This window comes from Vipera berus (genome assembly GCF_964194415.1).
Source record: "Vipera berus genome assembly, chromosome: 2".
In the NCBI taxonomy this organism is placed as follows: domain Eukaryota; kingdom Metazoa; phylum Chordata; class Lepidosauria; order Squamata; family Viperidae; genus Vipera; species Vipera berus.
In genome coordinates this window covers 283,333,422-283,360,817 of record NC_138203.1, presented here as the reverse complement: position 1 = coordinate 283,360,817, position 27,396 = coordinate 283,333,422, and the positions used below count along the sequence as shown (strand labels likewise).

At 48.0% G+C, this 27,396-nt stretch overlaps 1 protein-coding gene across 2 annotated transcripts; it reads right to left on the bottom strand.

The window, feature by feature from the left end:
• LOC308663307 (class I histocompatibility antigen, F10 alpha chain-like) lies at positions 1 to 27,396 on the bottom strand. Of its 2 annotated transcripts, none has more exons than XM_081319622.1 (7): positions 27,208 to 27,396; positions 23,035 to 23,307; positions 19,489 to 19,764; positions 17,587 to 17,865; positions 5,739 to 5,828; positions 3,728 to 3,769; positions 1 to 656 (listed from the first exon to the last, which is right to left on the bottom strand). In XM_081319622.1, exons 1-7 carry the CDS (start codon positions 27,275 to 27,277, stop codon positions 652 to 654), a joined length of 1,035 nt encoding a protein of 344 aa, XP_081175748.1. In that variant the 5' UTR covers positions 27,278 to 27,396; the 3' UTR covers positions 1 to 651. The 2 variants fall into 2 exon arrangements, with proteins under 2 accessions (XP_081175748.1, XP_081175747.1); XM_081319621.1 differs by having other exon boundaries at positions 2 to 656; positions 5,739 to 5,834.

Genomic DNA, 27,396 nt, shown 5'->3' with positions numbered 1-27,396 from the left:
CGAAATAACTTCCCAGATCTAATCCATATATTAAAGGATAAGGTCTGTAAACACAGATAGAGTTAATTAAATTAGGTCTCCCAGCGGAACTGTATGTTCACAAGAATAAACCTGGAATTAAGGAGAAACTTCCTGACAGTGAGGACAGTTAACCGGTGGAACAGCTTGCCTGCAGAAATCGTGGGCGCTCCATCACTGGAAATTTTTAAAAAGAAGCTAGATAGTCACTTGTCACTTGTTTGAGATGGTATAGGTTCTCTTGCTTGAACAGGGGGCTGGACTAGAAGACCTCCAGGGTCCCTTCCAGTTCTATTCTATTCTAGCTCAAGCGGTTCATCTTAGCTTGCCAGGCCTTCACCTTAAACCGTATATTTACTTCTTCTACCATAACAGCTTTGTGAATACAGCCACCTTGTTTCGATAGCCTCGTTTTGTTTACCACACTGTGTTGAACTCAGCCTACGTTTTGCTACCTGCTAAATATCCAAGCAGTTAAAAAGCTTACAAACATCCAAATACACTTGCAAACATTTCATCAATTCAATTGCAGTCCGAACAGCTCAGCGAGGGCCAGGAAGTTGACATCTTGACATGAACAAAGAGCCATGTGAGAACGTTTCCTGTGCTCCCATCTCAATTCACAGGATCGTTTCAGACTGCAGAGAAAACATAGGACAAACAATGGTCAATTCAACACTGCAGAAGGACGTTAAAATGACAGACCTGCAGTGACAAAAAACATCTGCTTTTGTTCCTGAATGAGGACAACCCAGGAGGCCAAGGTCTATCCTGGTGGGTGACTTCAAGCTGGAGTGTGACTCTGAGTAACCAGAATTGACCTTGACTTTCTTCTTGGGATGAGTTGTCCCCCAGCTCAAACTAATATGGGTTTTATTTAGGTGGTGGAATAAAATAAAATGTACCAATAAAGGAGTATATTTGTAGCTCAGGGTTGAAATGTATTTGTAGCTCTGGCTTGGGAATTCTGGGGGATGAAGTCCACACATCTTCAAGTTACTAGGGTTGAAAAATATTGCTTTGAGGGGACCCTTGGTGCTCTCTGAGCTTGCTTGTTTTCTTGCAGACATTTCATTACCTAACTAGGTAACATCATCAGTGCTAGTAAGGAGTCTCATTTGCTGACAGCAAGCTCAGAGAACATCAAGGACCCCGCAAAATAAAATGTTTTGGCTGGACAAGGGGGAGGGAGGTAAAGGAGTTTCCAACTTATGACCAGAATGGAGCCTGCCCATTATGGTCCTAAGTCATGGTGGTCGTAAAAGAGGTCACCCATGTGACTGACCCAATTTTACAACTTTTTTTTGAGGCAGTCAATTGTTCACCAGGGACTGGTTTTACTGAAAACTCCAAGTAAATGCTGGTTTTGGACAAAAACATCCCAAAATGTGGTCATGCCTATGGAGATTCTCAGTCCTCCAGGTCATGATTATTCTAAAATTGCTTTTTCAGGAGACAACTGGACTTTCTTGTTTTTCTTTGAGGATGTTTCGCTTCTCATCCAGGAAACCTCTTCAGCTCTGATCAGATGGTGGGGAACGGAAGTATTTTTATTCCTTGCAGACAGCTGGTCATTTGCATTCTTCCAAGTGGCCTCAACGACTCTCTAAAAGAGGACAAATGACCAGCTGTCTGCAAAGAGTATAAATCCTTCCATTCCCCACCATCCACTCAGAGCGGAGGAAGCTCCTTGGATGAGAAGCGAAACGTCTTCAAAGAAAAACAAGAAAGTCCAGTTGCCTCCCGAAAAAGCACCTTTAGGAAAACGCGGTCATGTGGCTGCAGGAAGCTGCAAAAAGTGCTATGGAGAGGTGTCTTTGTGTGTGTGTGTGTGTGTGTGTGTGTGTGTGTGTGTGTGTGCGCGCACACGAGGGGGGGGAGACGGGCAGCCCTTAGTATTTTGGAAGCTGGTTGTAAGTAGCTCAGAGGAGTTCTGTTGAAAATTCAAAATGGTTGTTCCGCAACTGGTCATTAAGTGGAGGTGTACGTATAGAAAAAGATGAGAAGGCAGAAATGACCAAATTCGACTATATTAAGGAGATTGAGAAGCCTTTTTTGCCTCTACAGTCACCAGGAACTGAACTTGATTCGATGCCCTCAAATTTATTTAATGGCAATTCGCAGGAGACGGGCAAAGGAGCAGCAGCCAACACACTACACTCGTCTGTTAGTTCTTAAGGCTTCCAAAATGAGCTCTTCAACAATCTGGGGACAGCTCTCCTCCTCCAAGAAGAGGTTGCAGGAGTCCCTGATTGTGGCAGAGAAACTCGTCTCCTTCTCCAGTGCCAGCATTCAGTTCAACCTGGCCAGGAGTGGCTGGGATTTTGCTGCAAAAGGGAGAAAAACAGGGAAGTTCCCATCTAGTTGTATAATGGGAAACTTCTGCCCCCTACTGATGAATCACCTCCCTGAAGAGATGAATTCCTGGATATGTTCTTCATCTCTCTACTAGACTTCTCTTTTTCTCTTCTCCTCCATCCCTAAGTACCACCACCATGAAGGATTTTTCCCTCCAGACCAGCCATCTCGCCCCTTCTCCTTCCAGATCTCCTTTCTCAGGGAGACCTTCCATTTCTGGGGTCAAAGTTACTCCTGGCTCCTTCCCTCATCTCCCCTACTTCAAAGCTGATGGTCCAAACAGACAGAATTGCAGCCAAGTGGTCACAGCAGAGAAGCTGATTGGAGGGGCGCCAGTGTATAACCAGCTTGGTCTAGTGGTGAAGGCACCAGGTTAGAAACTAGGAGGCAGTGAGTTCTAGTCCCGCCTTACATATGAAAACAGGCTGGATGAATTTCAGTCGATCACCAGGCAATGGTGAATTCTAGTCCCGCCTTAGGCATGAAAGCCTGCTGGGACTAGTCGCTCTCTCTCTCTCAACCCAACTCACTTCACAGGATTGTTGTAGTGGAGAAAACAGAAGGAAGAAGAGTACTGTGTCTGTTACCTGCAATGAGTTACTTACAAATAAATACAAAGTAATTGTCAACTGCTAAGCTTGTAAGCCGCCCTGAGTCTTCGGAGAAGGGCGGGATATAAATGGAATTAAAATAAATAAATAAATAAATAAAGTTTCAAAGCACAATTTTGCTAGTATGATACGTCTTGCTTTTCAGCTGCCAATGAGCTCCTGGGGTGGGAGGTGGGGAGGGAAAGGAAGGGTTTGGAATGCAGACATCAAAGATTCAGAAGCCAGACCGTGAGACTCAAGGACATTGCACCAGGTGTTTGACCAGACCCAGAGAGACTTTCTCATAACAATATTTTTCTACCTGATTGGGCAACGTGACCTGACCCAGAGGGAGGAGGGAGAATTCCATGCTTTTATTATGTGGGCTTGGATTTTGCCAGAGCTGGTTTTATTTTCATGTGTGCCGAAATGATGTACTCAATAAAGTTTTACATTAAGAGATTGGAATTTCTCAAAGGTATTTGCTCGGTTGGGTTCATCAGTCGGAACCTTGACAGCAATAAAATAATAAAGATGGGATACAAATCTTAACAGACACACCTGCCTGAACGATTCCAGGCAGCCCATAATATTTTTATAGCAGGCTGAGAAAACTTTGAACCTAGACTGTTCCCTAATCCTACCCGCCTGTCATTCTCACCGACATCTTTGCTTGCATTTTCTCTCAGATACATTTCATCAGCCTGGACTTTGATTCTCGCATGTGAAACACAAAAATATTTGGTAATATTTCTACTCACGAGAAGGGTCATTCTTGGGATCATCCTCTCCTCTCCTGAATTCTAAATTGCAGAAAGAGAAAGCAAAAATAGGAAATGTTACGAGCAAAGCCCAGGGGAAGACAGTCAGTGATGGGAAGGTGTAAACTTTAATGACCTCACGCCTTGAGTCTTCGGAGAAGGGCGGGATATAAATGGAATTTTTTTAAAAAAAGATGCATATTGCAAAAGCTGGTGCCTTTTAACAAAATCTGTTAATCTGAAAAAGGGTTTCCAAGGTCTGGGGGGGAAAAATAGGACTTTAATGATTCTCCAAAAAGAAGACAGATGGGAAGGCCATGAAAAAAATAGAAAAATTGGGGAAAACACAGTTTGTCCATTTTTTTCCAAATGGCTGTGGAGAGAAAAAAGGAAAAAAAACAGAAACAACCCCCCCCTGTTTTCCCCCATTTTTTCTGGTATTTTTTCCCAGGCCTTCCCATCTCTATTTGGGACTAACCAAATCTCAGGGAGGGGAGGTTATTGCCCTGTTTCCAAAAGGAGGAGCAGGAACAGAGACGGTACCCCAGCTGGATCCAACCAAAAGACATTGCCGACGCAATCAGGAATCAAAGCATGCCAACCTCACACGGCAACAGGTCTACCAAATATGATCAAATCAGTCCCTCTCTTAGGACAGAAAATCCCAGGATCCTGGCTTTGATATAAATGGATCGTGTTAAGATATTTAAATTTAGTAGCTGGAGCAGTGGGGTTGTGCAGTGAGCCAAAACACACAGTTGTTGTCAACATCCAGCTTGAGGATCCAAATAAATCATCAGGTTCATTCTGTTTCTGAAAATCTTACTGTTTATTGGTAATGTCAAAGCAAAATTAACTTTGAGGTTCCCAGACACCAGCTCATAGAATTTAAAAAATAAAACAAACATACATACATATAGACATGGATTAGGGGTTTTAATTCCTAATCCATGCCTATATGCATGTATATTTGTTTTTATATATTTCCAGATCCATTCTTCTTTTGGGGAGGCGATATGTCAAGAATGAAACTTTGGCAGCTATGTGCCTGATCATTTCGACTTGCCATTTGTTTAGGCATCATGTATATTTGTTTTTAACAATGGACTGATTGGTTGGAGAGTGCTGGCTCCTTCCTGAGGCAAACTGCACTGTGATTGGTCGCTGTGGGTGCAGCAGAGGGGGAGTGTCCTTTTTTCCCGCCTTTTTTCTTCTGTGTGCCTTCTGGGCTCTGCGATTTACCTCACGATGCTCCTGTTTGCCTGACTATGTGGTCTGCTGTCTATAGAGATGTTAAATGTATTTATTTATATCAACCTACAAGTTCTTGTCAGTGTCTCTGACTTTATTTGGACAGCTGCTGCGCACTTCCCTGACAGGATCACTGGATTATCAATGATCAAGGGATCATTCCCCAGGAGGGAAGGGAAATGAAGAAAGCAGCAGGAGAAGCAGCAGCTGGGAGGGGAGGAAGATTTTCACTGAAGCCCTTCTCTTCGAACAAAGCCTTTGAGAGGGACAGAACTGGAATGCCTCTTCCCAACTCAGAAGAAGGCAGGACTGTCCAAACCTTGGACTCAGCTGAACTGAGACTGGAATCCCAGCAAGAGGCTGAGATCTCAGATGCTCCTTAGGTCTTCTGGGAAAACTGGGAAAAAAAGGAAGCCCAGAAAAAGAAGAGAAACAGTTTGGTCTAGTGGTTAAGGCACTGGGCTAGAAAGCAGAAGACCAGGCTTGAGATCAAGTCCTGCCTTAGCCATGAAAGCCAGCTAGGTGACCTTGGGCCACTCACATAACCACCTCACAGGGTTATTGTTGCGGAGAGAAAAATAGGAGGGAAGTGTGTTGGATATGTTTACAACCCTGAAAATAATAAAGGCAGGTAATAAATAAATGAATATATAAATAAACAAGCAAGCAGCAAGTAAGCAACAAATTAGCTAACCCCCACAAAGGGAGACACATGGGAGAAATTGACCCATCTTTCAATCAGCCAGAAAAGGATACTTACTGAGAAATGCCAAGATCCCGGAAATTGCACACACCAAGATAAGGCCAGCCACACTAACAGCGATGATAAGCCCCAGACTGGAACTGGATTCTGGAACTGGATTGAGAGAAGGAGCAAATCACAAAATATCTACTTATTGGGGGAAAAGATCTCAAACAGCGAGAAAGATAAGGGATCTACCACGTTAAGAAATGTCAGGTGTCTTTACGTCAGAGGAGACATCAAAATTTTTATTCCACACGTTCTACATGCTATTCACTCTGAAGGATAACTTTCTGAAGGCTGAAGTGTTGGGAAAAGTCTTTCTACCTTTGAAAAGATTGTGTTTGCACAAAGACAGCAAGCAGAATCTCTATCTCTCTTTTTTTAAACATATTTATTTTCATTTATTAACAAGAATAAAATTTGTTGTTGTTGTTAATTGCGAAGACCTGTCCGACCCATCGCGACCCCATGGACAACAAGAATAAAATACCAAACAGAAAAAACAAGAGACATCGAACATTAACAGTGAAAATAAAGAAAGAAAATTTGAGGTGTACAAAAAAGAAGGGAAAAAGAAAAAAAACCAAATGTCAGATATATCTAACGATGAACATAAAGTAGCCAACATGGCTGGATGCTGAAAGATGAATTTTTTAAAAAACTGATAGGTTTTCCTCTCTTTACACTAAAAAGTCTACAAATAGTTATACGTTTTCCCATCCTTATTCAGCAAAATACTATATCACATAAACAAATATTCCAGATGAGAGAATCTATGTATCTAACAATCAAATCGACCCAATGTCATATTTGCCAAAAGAAAGAATAAAAGCCAATAGGTTAACCCAAACGTTATCCTAATCTTCAAATCCCCGTAAACCATCTGAAATTGTATTTAACGCGTAGAACGTCCACAGATGAGTTCCAGTCTCTTATAAAGCTGCCTAGTCCATTGCCTAATCAAGGCAGTTAATTCTGCCATCTCTGCTAATTTAGTCAACTTTAAAATTCATTCTTCAACAGTCAGCATCTCTTTTCCTCTCCAATGCTTAGCAAATGCAATCTTTCTGAAGGATTGAAAGGTTTTTTTCCAGCCAGCATCTTTGAGAAACACATGGTTGCTTGGCAGATGGACTCTGCTCCACGCTGGGCAGTAGAGTAGAGTATAGAGTATAGAGTATAGAGAGTATAGAGAGTATAGAGAGTATAGAGAGTATAGAGAGTATAGAGAGTATAGAGTATAGAGGAGAGGAGAGTAGGAATGAGAATGAGGAATGGAATAGACTAGACTAGACTAGACTAGACTAGACTAGACTAGACTAGACTAGACTAGACTAGACTAGAATAGACTAGAATAGAATAGAATAGAATAGAATAGAATAGAATAGAATAGAATAGAATAGAATAGAATTAGAAATAGAAATAATAGAAATAATAAATAGAAATAGAAATAGAAATAGAAATAGAAATAGAAATAGAAATAGAAATAGAAATAGAAATAGACCTTGGCTCAAGTAGGAAGACCTATACCATAGGTCTGCAACCCGCGGCTCCGGAGCCGCATGCGGCTCTTTCAGCCATCTCCTGCGGCTCCCAGTCCTCTGCCATGTGCAGTCCCCCCCCCCAAAAAAAGTGGGACTAAAAAAGTTCAAATAATCAATTCAAATATGCAGGGTAGGTGCATATGTCGCCTTGGCTCCACTCTTCAGTCAAACCCTGTTCTGCGCATGTGCGCATGTACGCACATGTGCACACTTTTTTTGCGGCTCCCAGTTTTTCCTTTTGTGAGGGAACCGATTCTGAGTGGCTCTTTCACTGTTTCAGGTTGCTGACCCCTGACCTATACCATCTCAGACAGGTGATTGTCCAGTCTCTTTTTAAACATTTCCAGCGATGGAGCGCCCACAATTTCTGGGGGTAAGCTATTCCACTGGTTGATTGTCCTCACGGTCAGGAAGTTTCTCCTTAATTCCAGGTTGCTTCTCTCTTTGATCAGCTTCCAACCATTGTTTCTCGTCCTGCCCTCTGGTGAACAACCTGACCCCCTCTTCTTTGTGGCAGCCTCTCAGATATTGGAATACTGCTATCGTGTCTTCCCTATTGCTTCTTTTCTTTAGATTGGCCAAACCAATGGGGTTAGGGAGAGGGGTGGGAGATAGGGGTTGTCTGGCTATGGGGGGTGGCCAATCAACCATGGCTCAGGCCAGACTTGGGTCTGACCGCTCGGGGGGGAGAACGGGGTGTGGCTGTCTCCGGGGCTCATGAGCGGGTCGTGGGATTACCGATTCCCACGACGGGGAATGGCAGCAGGTGGATAGACAGAGGGCCGTATCGTTACCGGGAGGGCCGTCTCCGCTATTTGCAAGTGGTGAGGCGCTCCGACCCTCTGCCTCTTTCCCGAGGTTCCGGGAGCGAGGATGTGCAGCCTCCTGAGCTCCGGCTGGTGTACCTGAATGCCAGGTCCGTGGTTAACAAAGCTCCCCTCGTTAGGGATTTAGTTGAGGGTGAGCATGCGGACCTGGCTTGCATCACGGAGACTTGGTTGGGCCCTGAGGGTGGGGTCCCTTTGGTTGACCTCTGCCCACCAGGCTTCCGGGTGCTACATCGGCCACGAGCTCATGGTAGGGGTGGGGGTGTGGCGGTGACTATTAGGGAGACCTTATGTCCGCGGGAGACCACCGTTCCTCAGATAGTCGGGTGTGAGTCTCTCTTTGTGAGATTTGGTTCTGGGGCGCAGTTGGGCTTGCTGCTGGTGTACATTTCGCCTAGTCGCGCAGCGGCAGCCCTGCCCGAGCTGCTCGATATCCTCTCGGGGTTGGTGGTTGAGTTTCCCAAACTTATAGTTTTGGGAGACTTCAATCTACCATCCCTGGGAGGTTCATCTGAGCTAGCTCGGGAGTTCATGGCTTCCATGACGGCCATGGACCTGACGCAAGTAATTTCTGAACCAACTCATGAGGGAGGCCACACCCTTGACCTGATTTTTTTATCTAGACGGTGGTTGGATGATCTTGGTGGGGGCTTTCCATTTATTATGCCCCTGTCATGGACCGATCATCACCTCCTGCGGCTGGTCTTCCGTTTTGCCACCCCCCGCCGTGGGGGTACGGAGCCAATTAGATGGTACCGCCCCAGACAATGGATCCTGATAGATTCCAAGCGGCGCTGGGGTCCCCACCTGCCTCCATTGCTCACAACTCGGCGGATGCCTTAGTGGAAGCCTGGGAAAGGGCAGCCACTGAGGCACTTGACCGGGTTGTACCCTTGCGGCCCCTGACCCGGTGCAGATCCCAGCGAGCTCCATGGTTCTCCGCGGAGCTCCGGGAGATGAAGCGTCGGAAACGGGGCCTAGAGAGCTGTTGGAGGTCTAGCCGATCCGAACCCGACCGGTTGCAGTTAAGAACCCATATTAGGTCTTATCTCGCAGCGATGAGGGTGGCGAGGTGTAATTACTTCTCCACCCTCATCGCGTCCGCAGATAATCGCCCGGCCGCCCTGTTTAGGGTGACTCGCTCACTTCTTAATCAGGAGGTGAGGGAGGATCCCTTGCAGGGTCGTGCCGAGGAATTCAGTCAACATCTGTCGGATAAAATCGCTCGGATTCGGACCGGTTTGGACTCCAGCTGGGCAGAGTCTGGCGATCAGGACACGGGCGGTCTTGTCAATGTTATCTGGGAAGAGTTTGATTCTGTGACCCCTGATGAAGTGGACAGGATTATGGGAAGGCTGAGCTCCACCACATGTTTATTGGACCCGTGCCCTTCCTGGCTGGTTTATGCAGCTAGGGAGAGGACACGAGGCTGGCTCCAGGTGGTTATATCTGCTTCTTTGAGTGAGGGTTATTTCCCCACCGTCTTGAAGGAGGCGGTGGTGAGACCTCTCCTCAAGAAGCCTGCCTTGGACCCAGCTGTATTGAACAACTTTCGTCCAGTCTCCAACCTTCGCTTTCTTGCGAAGGTTGTTGAGAGTGTGGTGGCGCATCAGCTCCCTCTGGTCCTGGATGAAGCGGATTATTTGGACCAATCGGGTTTCAGGCCGGGTACAGCACGGAGACGGCATTGGTCGCTCTGGTGAATGATCTCTGGAGGGCTCGGGATAGGGGATATTCCTCTGTCCTAGTCCTATTAGACCTCTCGGCGGCTTTCGATACCATCGACCATGGTATCTTGCTGCGGCGCCTCAGGGGATTGGGAGTGGGAGGCACAGTTCTTCAGTGGTTCTCCTCCTATCTCCTGGGACGCTCGCAGTCGGTGTTGGCAGGGGGGCAGAGATCGGACCCTAGGTCTCTCGTTTGTGGAGTTCCTCAGGGGTCGGTTCTCTCGCCTCTCCTGTTCAACATCTACATGAAACCGCTGGGTGAGATCATTCGTGGTTTTGGAGTTGGGTATCATCAATATGCCGATGATACCCAACTTTTCTTTTCGACCCCAAACCACCCCAGTGATGCCCTCGCTGTGATGTCCCGTTGCCTGGAGGCGGTTCGGGTCTGGATGGGGAGGAACAGACTTCAACTCAACCCCGACAAGACTGAGTGGCTGTACATTCCGGCATCCCGGGACATTCAAAATGTTCCATCTCTTTCTATGGGGGGTGAGCTCTTACCCCCCGTGGATAGGGCTCGCAACTTGGGAGTCCTCCTAGATTCACGGCTTACTCTGGAAGATCATATAGTGGCCGTGACTAGGGGGGCTTTCGCCCAGGTTCGCCTGGTGCGCCAGTTGCGGCCCTATCTGGACCGGGATGCCCTGTGTACGGTCACTCATGCGCTCGTGACCTCTCGCCTTGACTACTGTAATGCTCTCTACATGGGGCTTCCCTTGAAGACCACTCGGAGGCTCCAACTGGTACAGAATGCGGCCGCGAGAGTTGTCTTGGGAGTTGTTGTGACTCAGGGCCAGCCTGTGGGTCCGACAGCCGGCTCTGATGTATCGGATGACTCTGAGGGGGAGGAGGGAAACGAACCGGCTGATGATGGTTTGGAGGAGGGAAACGAACCGGCTGATGATGGTTTGGAGGCTTTGCAGAGTCCTCAGCCGGGGACCTCTTCTCAGCTGCGTGAGCCCGAGAGTGCGGAGGAAGATGACCCACAGCTGGCCCTGTTCAAGGACGCCCGACGCAGGAGGCAGTCAAGCAGGAACAAACAAAGAAAGGCTGCAGGACTCCTCGGGAGGAGGCACAAGGAGACCACGCCCTGAGCTCTCTATAAAAGGAGTGTTTGGGGAGGGGCTGGTTGCTGAAAGCAACTTTTCTGCTTGAGAAGACAAGCTCTAGTGTTTTTGTTAACTGCGTAATTAAATCTTGGCAGAAGCCTTTTAGCCTTGGACGCTTTCCAGTCTCTTCTTTTCGAATAGGGGTTGCGAGAAGAGGGCTGGTTCAGAACAGTTTGCTTTCAGCCACCCACCCCTTATTACTTCGATGGAGCAGCTTCTTGCCGAGAATGCCCAGCTCAACCAGCAACTCACCTTGCTGGCCACTCAGGTGGCACAACTGCAGGCTCAGGTACATGCTGCCCCCCCACCCAGGAGGAAATGTCAGATAGCTATGCCGGATAAATTTGCTGGTAAACCAGAACTGTTTCCTGCCTTCCTGGGACAATGCCAGCTTTATATCAGCGTGAGAGCAGCTGATTTCCCCACTGACCGAGATAAGGTGGGATTCGTGTTGAGCCTTCTGTCGGGAGATGCAGCTCGTTGGGGCACGCCTCTGTTGGCACAGCCTAGCCCTTTGTTGGATAACTTTGGGGGGTTTTGTGACCATATGCGCCTCATGTACGAGGACCCGATTAAGGCGCAGACTGCCACCCGACGCCTGAAAGCTTTGAGGCAGGGTCAGCGCCCTCTACAGGCCTATATCAGCGATTTCCGGCTGCTTAGCCAGGATTCCGCCTGGAATGAGGCTGCGCTCGTGGATGCCTTTCAGGATGGCTTGTCAGAGGAGATGTTGGATGAGCTGGCCCGCGTGGACATTCCCTCAGACCTGAATGGGCTGATTCATCTTTGTCTGCGGATCGATGCCCGGCTGCAGCAGCGTAAGAGTCGCCGTGCCACCCCACAGACCCCTGCCGCCCCTGTTGTGCGTGAGCCCCCAGTCCAGAGGGAGGAGCCAATGGAGCTGGGTGCCGCCAGGTCCCGTCTATCGGTGACGGAAATGGACAGACGACGATCGGAGGGGTTGTGTTTTTACTGTGGGGACCCTGGACATTTGGCTGCTTCTTGCCCGAAGAAGCGTCAGCGGGCGTCAGTGACCAAGCCGGCCCTGAGAAAGTCCCCTGCTTTGCTGTCGGGAAACGGCCCGAGCCCGATCTAGACGGTGTGAACGATCGGGCGAACCACAACGGCCACGCCGAGCGACGCCGTTCCGACGGTGCCTGTGAACCTCCACGGCATTTGATTTTGGAGGCACGACTGATCCTTCCTGGCAAGCCAGAGGGGATTCCGGTCCATGCCTTAATTGACTCTGGGGCTACCACTAACTTTATGGATTCGGCCTTTGTGGCCAAATGGGCTGTTCCCCAGTGTCCAGTGGATCCGCCCATGCTTGTGGAGACCATCGATGGTCGAGTGCTCCTGTCCGGGCCTATTACGGCCGCCACGCAACCCGTGTGTATGGCCATCAGTACCCATGTGGAGGCCATTCAGTTCTACGTCACTTCGGAACTGCACTTCCCCGTGGTCTTGGGACTGGCGTGGCTCCGGGCGCATGATCCACAGATCTATTGGTCTCAGAACTTGGTCACCTTCCCAAGTTTGCAGTGCGTGGACCACACCCGCCATATCTGTGCCGGCCAGGTGGAGGGTTCCCCAGGGGTTTCCTTGCCTCCCGAACTGTCCGACTTTGCTGACGTGTTCAGTGAGTCAGAGGCGGACCAATTACCCCCGCACAGGCCCTACGACTGCTCCATTGACCTAGTCCCTGATGCGCCTCTCCCAGTGGGGCGTTTGTACTCCATGTCGGAGCCCGAGTTGGCTGCATTGCGGGACTTCCTGACAAAGAACTTGGCTCGTGGTTTCATCCGGCCCTCGTCCTCGCCAGTGTCTGCGCCCGTGCTCTTCGTCAAAAAGAAGTCGGGCGAGTTACGACTTTGCTGTGACTACCGGAAACTCAATGCCATCACGGTGCGTAACCGCTACCCGCTGCCCCTCATCCCCGAGCTCTTGGACCGACTCCGGGAGGCTAAGATCTTCACGAAACTGGACCTGCGTGGAGCTTACAACCTCGTCAGGGTTCGGCCGGGTGATGAGTGGAAGACGGCGTTTGGTACTCGCTATGGACATTTCGAGTACACGGTGATGCCGTTTGGCCTGACCAACGCCCCCGCTGTGTTTCAGCATTTTATGAACGACATCTTTCGGGATCTGTTGGACCAGTTTGTTGTGATTTACCTGGACGACATCCTGATTTACTCCCCGTCGCGTGAAGCGCATCATCAGCATCTCCGTCAGGTCCTGCAGCGCCTCCGGAAACATCGGCTGTTTGCCAAGTTGGAGAAGTGCCAGTTCTACCAGGTGACCATTGATTTCTTGGGCCACCGCATTTCTCCTGAGGGCATCGCCATGGAACCGAGTAAAGTTGAGTCGTTGCAGAGTTGGCAACCCCCGCGTCGCGTGAAGGATGTTCAGCGACTTCTTGGATTTGCCAACTACTATCGGACATTCATCCCTGGCTTTGCTGCCTTGACAGCCCCCCTCACCCGGCTCCTGCAGAAGAAGACTCGGTTCCAGTGGAACGCCCCCGAACAACAGGCGTTCCAAGCTTTGAAGGACGCCTTCATGAAGGAGCCCATCTTGAAGCATCCTGACCCGCAACGGCCGTTTGTCGTGGAGGCGGACGCCTCCGACATTGCCATTGGGGCCGTGTTACTCCAGGCAGCGACGCCCAACGGTACCCTTTTCCCTTGCGCGTATCACTCTCGGAAATTGAACCCCTCGGAGCGCAACTATACCATCTGGGAGAAGGAGCTGCTGGCCATCAAGGCGGCGTTCGAGGCTTGGAGGCATCATCTGGAGGGGGCGCGGCATCAGATCGAGGTCCGGACGGACCACAAGAATCTGGAAAGCCTGCAGACCGCTCGGAATTTGAACCAACGCCAGATCCGGTGGTCCCTCTTCTTTGCGAGGTTTGACTTCCGGGTGCGGTACATACCAAGCGGGCACAACCAGAGAGCGGATGCTCTGTCCAGGAAGCCCGAGTACACCCGAGTGGAAGACAAGCTTCCGCCCAGGACAGTGATCCCCGTCGAGTCTTTTGCTGCGGTGCGGGAGCCGGTGGATATACGGGCTCGGATCCGGGAGGCGCAGCAGCAGGAGGCGTGGGTGGCTCAGCGGAAGGAAGAGGTGGGGCCAGATTCGCCTTGGTCGGTCACGGATGGACTCCTGTATTATCGTGACCGGCTCTATGTTCCAGGAGGGCCACTCAGGGGACTCGTCCTCAGCCAATGTCATGATAACCCGGCTGCGGGGCATTTTGGCCTGTTCAAGACTCTGAACCTGGTCTCCCGTACCTTCTGGTGGCCCCGAGTCCGACACGATGTCCAGTCTTATGTCACCTCCTGCGTCCCATGCAGGCAGGCCAAGTCAGCGACAGGGGCCCCGCCTGGTTTACTGCAGCCTTTGCCAATGCCCAAGAGACCCTGGGGGGCTGTGTCCATGGACTTTCTGACGGATCTACCCCCATCCTCCGGCTTCACGACAGTGTTTGTGGTGGTGGACATGTTGACCAAGATGGCGCACTTCATCCCCTGTCGCGGCTTACCGTCAGCTCGCGCCACTAGTCGCATGTTCATCCAACAGGTGTTCCGGCTGCACGGCCTTCCCGATAGAGTCGTCTCCGATAGGGGGGCCCAGTTTACAGCCCGCTTCTGGCAGGAGTTGATGCGGGCGTTGGACATTAAGGTTTGCCTCTCGTCCGCGCATCATCCTCAGACCGACGGGGGTACCGAGAAGGTCATCGGCATCTTAGAGCAGTATCTGCGCTGCTACGTTAACCTGCAGCAGGACAATTGGGTGGACTATTTGGCCATAGCCGAGTTTGCCTTTAACAACTCGCAGCACACCTCCACGCAGATGACACCGTTCTTGGCCAACGTGGGTTATCACCCCCGGTTTTTCCCCCTTTCTCCCGTGGACTCACCGGAGCCGGCAGCGAACGAATTCATGGCGGAGTTACAGGCAATCCATCGGTTGGTGCGACGGCAGCTGGAGAAGGCCAAGGCCGACTACAAGAGGTTCGCCGATCGGTCGAGAAGGGATACGCCTCCACTATCGGTGGGGGATCGGGTCTGGCTGTCCACCAGGAACCTGCCATCCACTCGGCCGGCGAGGAAGCTGGACCACCGTTACCTTGGACCGTTCCCAGTCGAGGCCGTCATCAACCTGGTCGCCTATCGTTTAACTCTGCCACGTTCCCTGCGCGTGCACCCCGTCTTCCATCGGTCCTTGCTGGTCCCCGAACAACCGGCCTGTCCACTTCGCCAGGCGGAACCTCCACCATCAGGAACTCGTGATGGAGGCAGCACCCCCGAGTACGAGGTCGCCAGCATCAGGGATTCCCGCTGGCTGAAAGGTCGCTTTCAGTACCTGATCGAGTGGAAAGGGTACGGGCCGGAGGACTTCACATGGGAAGACGCGACCGCCGTTCATGCCCCTGCATTGGTGACTGCTTTTCACGAACAGTTTCCATCCCAACCGCATCCGGATCGGCAGACCCGGGGGAAGGGCCCTGCGGTGCGGGATAGTGTTGTGACTCAGGGCCAGCCTGTGGGTCCGACAGCCGGCTCTGATGTATCGGATGACTCTGAGGGGGAGGAGGGAAACGAACCGGCTGATGATGGTTTGGAGGAGGGAAACGAACCGGCTGATGATGGTTTGGAGGCTTTGCAGAGTCCTCAGCCGGGGACCTCTTCTCAGCTGTGTGAGCCCGAGAGTGCGGAGGAAGATGACCCACAGCTGGCCCTGTTCAAGGACGCCCGACGCAGGAGGCAGTCAAGCAGGAACAAACAAAGAAAGGCTGCAGGACTCCTCGGGAGGAGGCACAAGGAGACCACGCCCTGAGCTCTCTATAAAAGGAGTGTTTGGGGAGGGGCTGGTTGCTGAAAGCAACTTTTCTGCTTGAGAAGACAAGCTCTAGTGTTTTTGTTAACTGCGTAATTAAATCTTGGCAGAAGCCTTTTAGCCTTGGACGCTTTCCAGTCTCTTCTTTTCGAATAGGGGTTGCGAGAAGAGGGCTGGTTCAGAACAGGAGTTTCCCGGTACTCCCATGTTACACCTTTGCTCCGCGAGCTGCATTGGCTACCAGTTGTCTTCCGGGTGAGGTTCAAGGTCTTGGTCATGATCTTTAAGTCCTTACATGGCATGGGTCCGGGTTACCTCGGGGACCACCTGCTGCTGGCGTCAACTTCCCTCTGCCCAGTACGTGCCCACAGAGAGGGCCTCCTCAGGGTGCCTCCGGTCAGGGAATGCCGACTGGTGGCCCCCAGGGGGAGGGCCTTCTCTGTGGGCGCTCCGGCATTATGGAACCAACTGCCGGTTGAGCTCCGGATGGCATCAGACCTCCGAACCTTCCGCCGCGGGCTGAAGACCCACTTATTTGAGTTAGCTGGTCTGGCCTGATGGGGAATATGGGTTTTTAAATTGGTATGGTTTTTTTTTAGTATTTTATTATTGTTTTTTAACTGGGCACTGGTTTAATTTCTTTTTAACTTTTGTATCGTTATTTATATATGCCCTGTGAACCGCCCTGAGTCCCTAGGGAGAAGGGCGGTATAGAAATCAAATAAAACAAACAAACAAAAAAAACAAAACCCAAGTTCCGCAGCCGATCTTCATACGTTTTGGTCTCCAGGCCTTGGATCATCTTAGTTGCTCTTCTCTGACATGCCATCTGACACGCAACCCTGTGGCTATCAAAGAAGCTGGATAAACTGGTCTGCTCCAAAATGGATTCTGGCAGGAATCAGCTGCCAGGAATTAGAGGGAGTTCTGCGGCAATGGCTTGAAACCTAATACAGTTCTAGCTAAGTTAGTGCAGTTCTAGGCTGCATTAAACACAGGGATAGAATCAAGATCACACGAAGTGTTAATACCACTTTACAATGCCTTGGTAAGGCCACACTTGGAATACTGGATCCAGCCTTGGTCAACACAATGTAAAAAAGATGTTCAGAATCTAGAAATAGTGCAAAGAAGAGCAACAAAGATGATCAAGGGGCTGGAGTCTAAAACATATAAAGAACAATTGCTGGAATTGGGTATGTCTAGTTCAGGAGTCTTCAAACATGGCCCTTTTGTGACTTGTGGACTTCACCCAGAATTGCTCAGCCAGGCACGCTGGCTGAGGAATTCTGGGATTTAAAGTCCACAAGTCATAAAAGGGCCACGTTTGAAGTCCCCTGGTCTAGTTTAATGAAGAGGAGGATGAGGGGTGACATGATACCGTAGCAGAAGAGGGAGTGAAGCTATTCTCCAAAGCACCTGAGGGCAGGACAAGAAGCAACGGATGGAAACTGATCAAAGAGAGAAGCAACCTAGAAATAAGAAGAAATTTTATCATGTTTTTGACACCTTGCTAGGTGACTGGTGGTACTTGAATATTGCCATATTCTGAAAGTGGTACAATTAGTGAAAAGGTTGAAAAGCCCTGGATTAGAAGACCTCCAAGGTCCCTTCAAACTCTACTACTACTACTAGTACTACTACTACTACTTATTATTATTATTATTATTATTATTATTATTATTATTATTATTATTAATAATAATAATAATAATAATAATAATAATAATAATAATATATCGGGGGACAGTTTCTCTCCCGTAATCCTCCAGCTGTAAAAAGAGCCCAGCCTTTCCCTCCCTGCAGCCTCTCACCCTTCAGGGCCACGTCCAGAGGTTGCTGTAAGCCATCGTGCTCCACGTGGCACCGATAGCGGCCTCTCTCTTTGGGATTGATCTGGATGCTGAGAGAGTAATAGTAGGTCCCATCTGAGTTGGGGGCCACGGAGCCACGGAGGGTGTCTTGCTCCCAGATCTCCCCGTCCCTCGTCCAGGAGGCATCGATCTCCCTGGGGTAGAAGCCGTGGATTTGACAGACGTGCCTCTCCATACCATCAGCTTCTGCCCTGCTACTCATCGTCACCACTGGAGGAACTGGAAAAAAAGAGGGGGGGGGAGTTAGAATCAAAATTGAGCCTCCCCGGAAATCAGCTTGACTTGTGCATCGCACGTGCAACCGGAACCAGGAGTCTCCAAATAAATCAAGCTGCTTTGAATAGTTTCTTTCGGCCGTAAAAACAAACATAAAAGCACTTGATTAAATACAGGTAACCCTCGACTTACAACATTTAGTGATTGTTCAAAGTTACAACAGCACAGGTAAAAGTGACTTAGTGTTTCACACTGACGACCGTTGCAGCATCCCCATGGTCACATGATCAAATTCAGATGCTTGGCAACTGACTTGTATTTATGACGGTTGCAGTGTCCAGGGGTCCTATGATCACTCTTTACGACCTTCCGACAAGCAAAGTCAGCGGGGAAGCCATATTCTCCTCACAACCGTGTTACTCATTTAACAACTGCTGTGATTCACTTAACAATTATTAGAAGTCGTAAAATGGGGCAAAATTCACTTAACAAATTTCTCGCTTCGCAACAGAAATTTTGGGCTCAATTGTGATTGTAAGTCGAGCTGTATTATTGTTTTCTCTGTTGCCTTGCAAGTACACTGAATGTTTCTGTACCGGAGACAAATTCCTTGTGTGTCTAATCACCTGTGGCCAAATCAAGTATTCAATTTGATTTGATTTGATTTGAATTAACTCTTCTGCTCCTGCTTCCTGTCTGGATTACCTGACAAGATTGACACTACTATTTCCACTACGAGAGACTGATTTTTTAAAAAAAAAAAAAATCAAGAGGGCTAAAAACAAGGGCAGCATCAGGGCTGCAAATGCTCAAGGCAGGACGAGCCTTGAACTTGGTTTAGATTTAGATTTAGATTTTATTAGATTTATATACCGCCCTTTTCCTGTAGGACTCAGGGTTAAATAATGACTCTGAACAGACAATCAGAGGAGGCTTCAGCTCGGGAAAGACCTGCAGGGGCAGACGGCCAGTGAAGAGGAGGAGGAACTGACTCCCTGCACTTGATCCGAGAGCACACAGGGCAAAGAAAAGGCAGGAGCAATGGAGGTCAGCCAGACTATTCAGGAGGAGAAGGCCCTGCCCATCTTGATGGGCTGCACTGCGAAGCTCGTTATTTAGGACAGCAGGAATAGGGAGGCATTACTGGGAATGTGTCAGTTTGCTGGCTGTTTGTTTCCTCATTGTGATTCCTGCTTCACTGTGTTTGGAATCATGCCTTGGAGACTCTGAACTTTTCTTGCTAAGTGAGCTTTTGTGTGTGTGTTTAATTTTGGCCTGGTGGATTTAAGTTTGTTTGGGGGAGCTATTCGATTGAGCAACTTTCACTTATTTATGGACTATTGACCAGTTGCTTTGTGGACTAATCTTGGCTTGCTTGTGGCTGGGCCTATAGGGACAGTTCTGAATATTGGTAAAGGGAATTACTGGGGAACATTAATAAACTCACTAAACCACAGTTACGTGGGTGTGAGTGAGTGGGGCAGCACATCGGCTGACGATTGCCAGCAGAAAACAAGCCAATTGGGTCATCTGGCCTGTTCTTTGCCAGCAAACCTACACAGGAAACACTTGCAACACTTAAGCAGATCCAGCTCCCATACTTTCTCTCTGGCTGTTTCTCCATACCTTCCCTCAAGGATGTCTCTGATCTGTAGTGGTCGTTCTTCTGCAGCCACTCTGTGCAGGTGCTCTCCAGGTAACCTTTGAAACGCTGCTTGATGGCGGTTTCCTTCTCCCACTTCCGCTTGATCCCCTCGGCTTCTTTGACAGCTGCTGTCAAGATGCCGGTCTTCATCTCGCAGCCAAGGAAATCCCGCCCATCATAGCCGTACTGCCAGTGGCCAGTCCTAGTCCCATCTTTCTCTACTTGACAGGAGATCATCATCTGGACGATGTGAAAGCCTAAAAGAAGCATCCCCAAGGTTAGGAAGAAAACCTCTCTAAGAAATCAGAGAAAGCCACTTCCTGCTGGAGCTCCAGATTCTGTGACTGCTGAGACAAGAAAGCAAGAAAGACAAAGATTGCAGGAAGAGATCTTGAAGGGCAGTCGAGGTTGAGACAGAATTTGGGATCAGAATTTGAGACAGATTTGTCACTATAAAGGAACTCACTATAAACAAGGCTGGGAAATTCCTGATACAATCCAAAATTCCTTAATTAAGACAGAATTTCTTAGAGACCCACCTCTCCCGGCACTGGAGTGAAGTTGCCTTTCCTGAGATCACTTTTAGATAACTCGAAATTGTGAAGGCAAAAGATCTATATTGTTAGCATTTGTGGATGATATTTGTTACAGACGTTGAGACTCCAAAGAGTGCAGCAAAGAGCAACAAATATGATCAGGGGACTGGAGGCTAAAACATACGAGGAATGGTTGCTGGAATTGGATATGTCTAGTTTAATGAAGAGAAGGACGAGGGGCAACATGATAGCAGTGTTCCAATATCTCAGGGGCTGCCCCAAAGAAGAGGGAGTCAAGCTATTCTCCAAAGCACCTGAGGGCAGGACAAGAAGCAATGGATGGAAACTAATCAAGGAGAGAAGCAACCTAGAACTGAGGAGATGTTTCCTGACAGCACAATTAACCAGTGGAACAATTTGCTTCCAGAAGCTATGAATGCTCCAACACTGGACGTTTTTAAGAAGAGAGTGGAGAGCCATTTGTCAGAAATGGTATAGGGTTTCCTGCCTGAGCAGGGGTTGGACTAAAAGATCTCTACGGTCCCTTCATTCTATTCTATATTCTATATTCTATATTCTATATTCTATATTCTATATTCTATATTCTATATTCTATATTCTATATTCTATATTCTATATTCTATATTCTATATTCTATATTCTATATTCCATTCCATTCTCTGTTGTTGCTATGAAAATTATATGGAGGTTCAGGTAGTCTTATGACTGTTATGGTTAGCGACCTCCCCAAACTACTTACAATCTGATTCCGCTTTTTTTCAGGCGGCAAGTAGACTTTGTTTTTCTTTGAAGATCTTTCGCTTCTCATCCAAGAAGCTGCTTCAGCTCTCACCGGATGGTGGCGAATGGAGGGACTTATACTTCTTGCAGACTGCTGGCCACTTGCATTCTTTTAGGGACTTGTTCAGGCCACTTGGAGGTTCACCTAGGTGCTCAGGATCACCTGAGAGGTGCAAATGGGCGTGGAGCCTTCTTGGAACTGCCTGACAGGACTGTAGTGTAGACTGGAGATAGATGATGTTGTATCCCTTCCCCTCTGTTGAGTTTTGACATAGAGGGCTTCGTTGACCCCTCTTTCAAACCAGCAGTCCTCTCTGTCCAAAATGTGGACTTTGCTGTCTTCGAAAGACTGGCTTTCATGGGCTGCTGACTCTTGTCCTGATGGGTTTGCTCTCCTCTGCTGTGCCATGTGTTTATGAAGTGGTTGTTTTGTTTTCCCAATGCACAGATCTGCAGCCTTGTATAAAAATAAAGCATGTGCTGGCCACCAACATTGTCTCCCTAAACCAGACATGTCAAACACAAGGCCCGGAGGCCGGATCCGGCCCACGAAGTGGTTTCGTGTGGCCCGCGAAGCCATCCTGGAAACAGTGAGGGAATGGCCCCCACTGCCTTGGCCCTGGCCCAGAGACCCTCCTTCTACCAGAGACCCTCAGATCTGTCCCACTCCTGCCCAGGCCCCCATAGGCACCCTTGATGTGAACGATGTAGAGCTGGCCATGCCCACCCAGTAGGCCATACGCACTCTAGCCACACCCACCCAGTAGGCCACGCCCACCCAGGCCATACCCACCCGGCCCCCTGAGGGCAACCGCAATGCTGATGCGGCCCTCAGTGAAATTGAGTTTGACACCCCTGCCCTAAACCCTCTACTGCTAGTCCTAAACTTACAACAGTTTGTTTAGTGACTGTTCAAAGTTACAACGGCATTGAAAATGTGACCTAGGACCATTTTTCACAGTTATGACCTTTGTAGCATTCCCGTGATCGTGTAATCAAAATTCAGACACTTGGCAACTGGCTCATATTTAAGATGGTTGCTGTGTCCCAAGGTCATGTGACCATCTTTTGCAACCTTTTGGCAAGCAAAGTCAACGGGGGAAAGCCAGATTCACAAGCACTGGGTTACTGTTGTGATTCCTCGCCAGCCAGTGGATCCGGCAGCTGAGTCTGAGGAATCAGATGAGGAAGAGGGGCCTGGAGTGACATTAGAGTCAGAGGAAGGCTCTGCGGAACTCCAAGACTTACAGTCGGACAAGGAGCCTGGCCCCTCTACTCACACTCAGGCTGAGACACAGCTGTGCTGGGAGCCTGAGTTGGACAGTGAAGAACAGTTGGGAAATACCCAGGATGCATGAAAGTGCAGGCAAGAGAAGCGAGTAGGACAGAGGAACGCAATGGGGCAGCTCCAAAGGCAAAGGAGAAGGCATTAGGAAGCCACCTCTTGGCTGAATTATTAAAGGGAAGGTGTGTGAGGTTGAGGATCGAGGTTCTGTGGACTGTGTTTGTTTGCCTTGCACATTGACTCAGTCTGTGAGAATAAAAGGGGTTGTTTTTTCTTGCTGTTCCTGCCTGTTTCTTGGAAGAGGGGTTTCTCCTTGTGAGCATAACAAGGACACGTAGGCTGGGACAGAACAGTTACTAACTTATAAACTGCAGTGATTCGCTTAACAACTGGGGTAAGAAAGGTCGTAAAATGGGGCAAAACTCACTTAACAAATGTCTCACTTAGCAACAGAAATTTTGGGCTCGATTTGCTTAATTTTCTGCACCCACAAAAAAAAATTGCATTCCTGATACTTCTTGGTGGAACTGCCATATTTTCATTTTAGACTAGAGCCCACTTATTTATTTTTTATTTATTTTATTTTAATTCCATTTATATCCCGCCCTTCTCCGAAGACTCAGGGCGGCTTAGAAGCTTAGCAGTAGCCTTCATTCTATGTATATGCCTGCTTATTAGGGCTTTCACACACGCATTATTACAAAGTCAGCTTAATTGCCCCCAACAATCTGGGTCCTCACTTGAGTTCTGCAAGAGGAAAAGGCCAGGGCATCAGCAACCAGCTTATTGTGGACCAATTGGTCTGATTCATGAAGAAGGCAGGGAGATCCATAAGAAAATGGAGCTTTCCCTTCCATCTCTTTTTTTACAGGATAGCACCCACATCTCTCCCTCTCCTTACTTACCTCCACTTTGGTTATAGCGTTTCTGGAGCATCTGCACGTTCTCCTGAAAGTCTTTCTGGTCTTTTTGCAAAATCCAGGTGTACCTGTTATAGAATGCAGAATCTTCCTTCTCCAGTGTATTTATCCAATCTACTCGAGGATGCAACTTCCCGGTGTGGCTTTCGTAGCGAGTGATGAGCTGATTGTCCACATAACCTTCGGCTGTGAAGGGTGGCAGCCCTGGACAAGCCTCTGTTGCAGAAGAGTAGGTCACACGGATTATGCGAGGGGAGCCTAGGGAGAAATGAGAGCAGGGCGGAGTTAGGAGGGACTGGAGACGGGTTACAGACTGAAGCTCCAGAGGAGTTGCAGCATGAGGTGCAATATGGGACTGTCAGAGCTGCCATCATACGCTTGAGCTTGGCATTCGTGGCTGTCAGCCTGCCATGAAGTATGGAGGGAGAGAGGGGAAAAGTGAAACAGTTGAATGTAGTGTGGGGTGCCAGTCAGAGTCTTCAAAGTCGTTGCCCTGGGAGAATAATGCAAAATCATTGCAAAAACAGTTTACTCAAATATAATTGTACAATAAGGGGCCAGGGTGAAAAGAATGATTTGCCCTTTCACCTATATTTTCCCCCTTGCTCATAGCTTGACAAGGTTGTGGGATGCAAAGGTGGGAGGGATGGTATCTAGGCAACCGAGGCATCTTTCAGAGCTTGGTGCTGATAACGCCAAGGTCACTAACGCAGGTGCTCGATGGAGAAGTGGACTTTTCCGGTAACAAGAAAAGTCAAAATAATCTTTTGTCCCATGGGAACCAAGGTCATCAACTGCTCCCAAGACTATGGACTAGGCGTTTCGTAGAAAGCCCACCAAATAATCATATTGGGGAACCTACAAAAAAAGCTTGCGGGTTTGGGGTGGGAGGGATTTGGGGATATATTGTAAAATTTTGTTTTTGTAAAACTCTTTAATAAAAAAAAAGCTTGCCTAGCTTTTGTGGGTGGGACAGTTAACTTTGTATTGGGAAATTGTTGCTTGGGTATCCAGACCTGGTTTCACTTTTGACCATGCCGATATTTTGTAACTAATAAACATGTTCTTTGAGGAATTTGCAAGCCTCAGTATTCTGCTTTATTCATCTCTGTCTCATGGCAGCTGGTTTTGCATCTTCTGTGCCAATGTAAATTTTCAGTAAAGTATTATAGTCTTGGTAAAATCATGTCCCAGAAGTTTCTTTTCCTGGAAATGCCAACTGGATAGTTGACACAGGGGAGGAGAGGAACTGGACAGGGAATGTTAACTGGGAAATTTTGGCACGTGAACTTCAGTTCTGGCTTTGCTATACTGTAGTCCACTTGGCTTTTAGTAACTTTCACTACAAATGGAGTCGAGGGTCTTCCTTTACTAAAAAACCAAGCTGGGGGCAGGTCTGACAGAGACCTTCACTCCACCCAAGTTATACATTTTGAAATAAATATAGTCCGCAATTTACAGACACGATTGGGACCAGATTTTCCATTTGTAAGTTCTTGCAGTCAGGCCCAATTTTATGAGAATTTTTGCAGCATCCATTAAGCAAATCACATGGTTCTTAAGGGAATAACATGATAATTAAACAAATTCAGCTTCCCCAAAAATTCCTGTCAGTTTTTGCCAGGAATCAACCCCCCCCCCAAAAAGGAAATCTTGAGGACCCAGATTGTTGGGGGCAATAAGCTGACTTTGTAATAATGCTGCTTGGGGGGGGCTGAAAGCCCTAATAAGCAGGCATATACATAGAATGAAGGCTACTGCTAAGCACATTAATTTGTGCTTAGATTGTAAGCCGCCCTGAGTCTTTGGAGAAGGGCGGGATATAAATGGGATTAAAATAAAATAAAATAAAAATTTAGTATTGTAATATTATTGCGGCCCTGGGTGCTCTCTGAGCTTGGTTTTTATGTATGTTTCTTTTCCTTTGACGAAGTATGCACTTTTATTTTTGTGGGAGTTTTTTTTTTAAATCATTATTTGAAAAGCGATAAAACACTTTCACTTTAAACAGTGAAACTGTGCAATAGATGAGTGTGGCCTTTTTAGCTCTGCTGCTATATTTAGGAAAGGCGGCAGCAGACAGAAGCCCTGGCATGGACAAATTTCCTGTCCGGTCCTTTTTTTTTAATATTTTAAAACATTTAAAGAATTAAATAAATGACTAAACAACCGTTAAAAATAAAAGACATCGTGACTGGAAAGTAAAACGCTGGAAAATCAACCGGGAATTTTCAACCATCATAAATTACGCAATTCATTATTGAGGGGGCACCTTGCTGCTCTCTCTGTGCTGGCTGGTTTTCTTGAAACGAAATGAAATGAACCTTTATTGTCAAAGTACAACTATGTGCACATTGAGATTAGCTGAGCCTCCCTTTGTGCTCCCACCCCCCCAACACACAGTGACAACAAACCCTCCATCTTACTACACCATGTGAACCAACTACACCACACACCTGTAGTTGCAGACGTTTCATAACCCAGACTAGGAGTAACACCGATGAGGTTACCTAGTTTGGGTCAAGAAAACAAGCCAGCTCAGACAACAGCAAGGACCCCTCATATAATAATAATAATAATAATAATAATAATAATAATAATAATAATAAGAAGAAGAAGAAGAAGAAGAAGAAGAAGAAGAAGAAGAAGAAGAAAAAGAAGAAATAATAATAAGAAGAAGAAGAAATAATAAGAATAAGAAATAATAATGATAATAATAATGATAATGATAATAATGATAATGATAATGATAATGATAATGATAATAATAATAAGAAGAAGAAAAAGAAGAAGAAAAAGAAGAAATAAGAATAAGAATAAGAATAAGAAGAATAAGAAATAAGAATAAGAAATAATAATGATAATAATGATAATAATGATAATGATAATAATAATGATAATAATGATAATAATAATAATAATAATAATAAGAAGAAGAAGAAGAAGAAGAAGAAGAAGAAGAAGAAGAAGAAGAAGTTGGAAGGGACCTTGGAGGTCATCTAGTCCAACCCCCTGCTCAGGCAGGAAACCCTATACCATTTCAGGCAAATGGCTGTCCAGTCTCTTCTTAAAAACCTCCAGTGTCGGAGCATTCACCACCTCTGGAGGCAGGTTGTTCCACTGGTTAGTTGTTCTAACTGTCAGGAAGTTTCTCCTTAGTTCTAGGTTGCTTCTCTCCTTGACTAGTTTCCACCCGTTGCTTCTTGTCCTGCCTGAGCTACGAATATTCGCCTTTTATTAGTACAATACAATGATTTCATGAATTCAGGGATCCCACCCAAGTAGGTCCGTGCCTTCGGGGATGTCGGAGATGTCGGAGGTGGGGTGGGGGTGGTTGTAGGGCAAAAAAGTCAGGAACGGGGCCCTACCGCAGGTGGCGCCCAAGATCCTGACCTTTGTTGCTGTTGTTGTTAGTTGCGAAGTCGTGTCCGAACCATCGCGACCCTATGGACAACGTTCTTCCAGGATTTCCTGTCCTCTACCATCTTCTGGAGTCCATTTAAGCTCACGCCTACTGCTTCAGTGACTCCATCCAGCCACCTCATTCTCTGTCGTCCCCTTCTTCTCTTGCCTTCAACCTTTCCCAGCATGAGGCTCTTCTCCAGTGAGTCCTTCCTTCTCATTAGGTGGCCAAAGTATTTGGGTTTTAGCTTCAGGATCTGGCCTTCTAAAGAGCAGTCAGGGTTGATCTCCTCTAGGACTGACCGGTTTGATTGCCTTGCAGTCCAAGGGACTCGCAGGAGTCTTCTCCAGCACCGTAGCTCAAAGGCCTCAATTCTTTGGCGCTCAGCCTTTTTTATGATCCAGCTTTCCCAGCCATACATTGCAACTGGGGAGACCATGGCCTTGACTATACGGACTTTTGTTGGCAGGGTGATGTCTCTGCTTTTTAGTGTGCTGTCTAGATTTGCCATGGCTTTCCTCCCCAGGAGCAAGCGTCTTTTAATTTCTTGGCTGCAGTCGCCATCTGCGGTGATCTTGGAGCCCAGGAAAATAAAATCTGTCACTACCTCCATTTCTTCCCCATCTATTTGCCAGGAATTGAGAGGGCCGGATGCCATGATCTTGGTTATCCCCCCCTACCCCCCACCCACCCCTTCCTGACCCAGCTGTCCAAGATAAGCTGCCGCGCCCCTCCAGCTACGCCGCGGGACTCACCGAGGCTGCCTGGCATTAGGCAGGAAGCGGCGGCCCCGAGAAGCCAGAGGAGCCCCCAGCGCGGCCGCATCGCTTCGGCTGTCCAGCAGGAGCGGCCGCTTGCTGCAAAAGTCTCCGCGCCTGCGCTTTGCAACCGGGATTCCCAGCTCAGCTGGGAAGCTGGAAAACCCCTCTAATGGAGGAGAGTTT